Below are 2,385 nucleotides of genomic sequence, written 5' to 3' on the forward strand. Positions count from 1 at the left end.
TTAATCTTGAATTCTCACGTGGCTGCTCGATTTCCATGTTCCTCTGCGTAGCTGATAGCCGTCAGTTTAAACTGTGCTTCATAGGCGTGTCTCTTTGCCACTTCCCCCTTTAACGTTCTCATGGCGTTCTCAACAACGTCCTCGGTAACAACACACATAGGGCGCGCCGCACATTTTGAGGGGAAAAAAAGACGTTTATATGCGCCTTATAGTCGTGAAAATACGGTAGTAGGAAGAAATTCTCCATAAAAAAATAAGAGAAAAGTCCTGTGACTCTGGAAACGATGAAACCCTGAGGTCAGTCATCCACAAGCTGGTCCATTCTATAGGTATGGCGATGCGCCATGATTACAGACATGTAGCGGAAAGCTGGTTTCCATCAGAACAAGGCGGCGGCGCTGGTGGTATAAAGCCCCAAAACACCAATAAACAGATGGATCATATCTCTAAACGAACCTGTTTCAACTCTTCTGAATTTATTATATGAAGCTTAATGTTTCAGGCCCCATTTAATTTTAGTTCCAGTGCAAAAATGCAAAATAGATCTTTATAATTTTACACCAGAAATGTTTTTTCTTCAATTCTTCAGATTTTTTTATGCTTTAAACCTAATCCCCAACCAGATCTGCAATCTCAGTCCAGGTGAACATCTAACCTTCTCCTCCAGAGTCCCTCAGCATGGTGTCGGCCACCACCACGATGGGCCTCCTGAGGACGTGAGCCAAGACGAAGACGTGAAACTCCTCCAAACTCTCATAAACAGGCTCTTCGGAGGACTCCGCCCTGGAGAGAACGGATACACGTGTTTATTCTGGAAATCAACCAGATGAGGGGAATCCTTCATGTTTCAGGACATAAAATAATCATAAACCAACGCCGTCTGCGGTAACCTGAGTGCCTCTATTGTCTGTTTATGCATCTCAGAGGACCCGTCAGTGACGAGGGGCTGACTTCTGAGCGCAGCTGTTTGTCCGTGGAAAACAAGCAGCGTGTGACTAAGTGTCGTGGGCAAACAGTCGATGCTTTGTTCGTGCCAGACCTTACCCGTTGGTGCCGTTGGTGCTGTAGTGGATTCTTGGCTCGCTGGAGGCCAGCTTCAACAGCTCGTTCCACTCTTTCTGCCACTCCTCCTCCGTGTAGACCAGTCCGGACTGGGGAGAAAGGAGGGGACACACACACACACACACAGGTTTGCTTTTTAGAGAGACGGTGTCAAATGTCACAGAAGCATGCACTGACGTTACTACGCCTCACCACAGGGCTGCAAACTGACAACAAGGTCTAGAGGCTCTGCTTAACGTTTGTGCTCCTCATTTAGTGGCACTAGGATTTCTCATGGGAAAGATCCACCAATCTGTTCCTGGGGGCCCCATAAAACTCTTTACATGTACAGTTAATACAACTATTCCTTATTTGTGCACATTATTTTATGTTTTTGATCAAAATCATTTAGTTAAAATGCCATCAGTTCCTTCAGTGTCCACCATATTGGATCAGTCCATTTGCTGCACATGTTCATGAAGTTGCAAACATACAGCATCAAACTATTTGAAAACAAACAATGCAACGAGCAGTGTTGCTAATTTAGCGCTTTAGTCGCTATATTTAGTGACTTTTCAGACCCCTCTAGCACTTTGATTTCAAAAAAGCGTCTAGCGCCAAATCTAGCTAAGTAAGTCTTTTTTTTTCTTAAGTGCTTTTTTGCAGGTTACTGAGACACTTTGCCAATGGAACAAGATAATTTGCATTTAAAATAAGGAAAAAAACAACTACTGTCTCTTATTTTTAGTGCATAATATCTAATTATCTTTTTTTAAGGGTTAAAAATGGCAGATCGTCTCATTTTCCTACTCAAATTAGGGGTAAATACATTTATTTTAAAACATTTTTACTCATTTTCAGAAGGTTTGCTGCTTACTGGGCCTCATTGTGAGCAAACTGCTGCCCCCTGCTGGGGGAATAACAGCTGAATAACACTGGATTCAGATCGGACAGCATTAAAACAATCAGAACGAACATTGGATATCTGAGGGAAACCAGATATCTGGTATCGATGCAGTCAGTGGGGATTTGCTAGGAAGTTCCTTGGGCCCCAAGTTCATGGAGACCCCATAAAACTCTGTTTACATGTATGGTTAATACAACTATTCCTTATTTGTGCACATTATTTATGTTTTTGATAAAAGTTCTTTGGCTAAAATGCCATCAGAACTCTGATAATATTAAGTTTTTTCTGCTACTGGAGACTTTGGCGACAACATCTAAAAGCAGCGAACTCTGCTCTCCAGAGCGAGTAGATTGGTAACCCCGCCTCCTGCTCTCCTCTATCTTGTCTGCTGTCATGATTCATGCAGCTATTATTTCATCCAAATGAAAAATGGAGAA

General features: G+C 42.7%; 1 protein-coding gene across 3 annotated transcripts in view; it reads right to left on the reverse strand.

The window, feature by feature from the left end:
• Nucleotides 1–2,385, reverse strand: part of otud7b (OTU deubiquitinase 7B) — a 79,714-nt gene that overhangs the window by 10,843 nt on the left and 66,486 nt on the right. For all 3 annotated transcript variants that reach the window (XM_015375296.1, XM_015376106.1, XM_015376914.1), the window contains exons 7-8: nt 1,045–1,151; nt 656–783 (exon numbers count right to left, since the gene is read on the reverse strand). In XM_015375296.1, coding sequence (XP_015230782.1) covers nt 656–783; nt 1,045–1,151 — 235 coding nt within the window. The remainder of the gene's footprint in view (nt 1–655; nt 784–1,044; nt 1,152–2,385) is intronic.

Source organism: Cyprinodon variegatus, unplaced genomic scaffold (assembly GCF_000732505.1).
Source record: "Cyprinodon variegatus isolate N-32 unplaced genomic scaffold, C_variegatus-1.0 Scaffold0, whole genome shotgun sequence".
NCBI classification, from domain to species: Eukaryota; Metazoa; Chordata; class Actinopteri; order Cyprinodontiformes; family Cyprinodontidae; genus Cyprinodon; species Cyprinodon variegatus.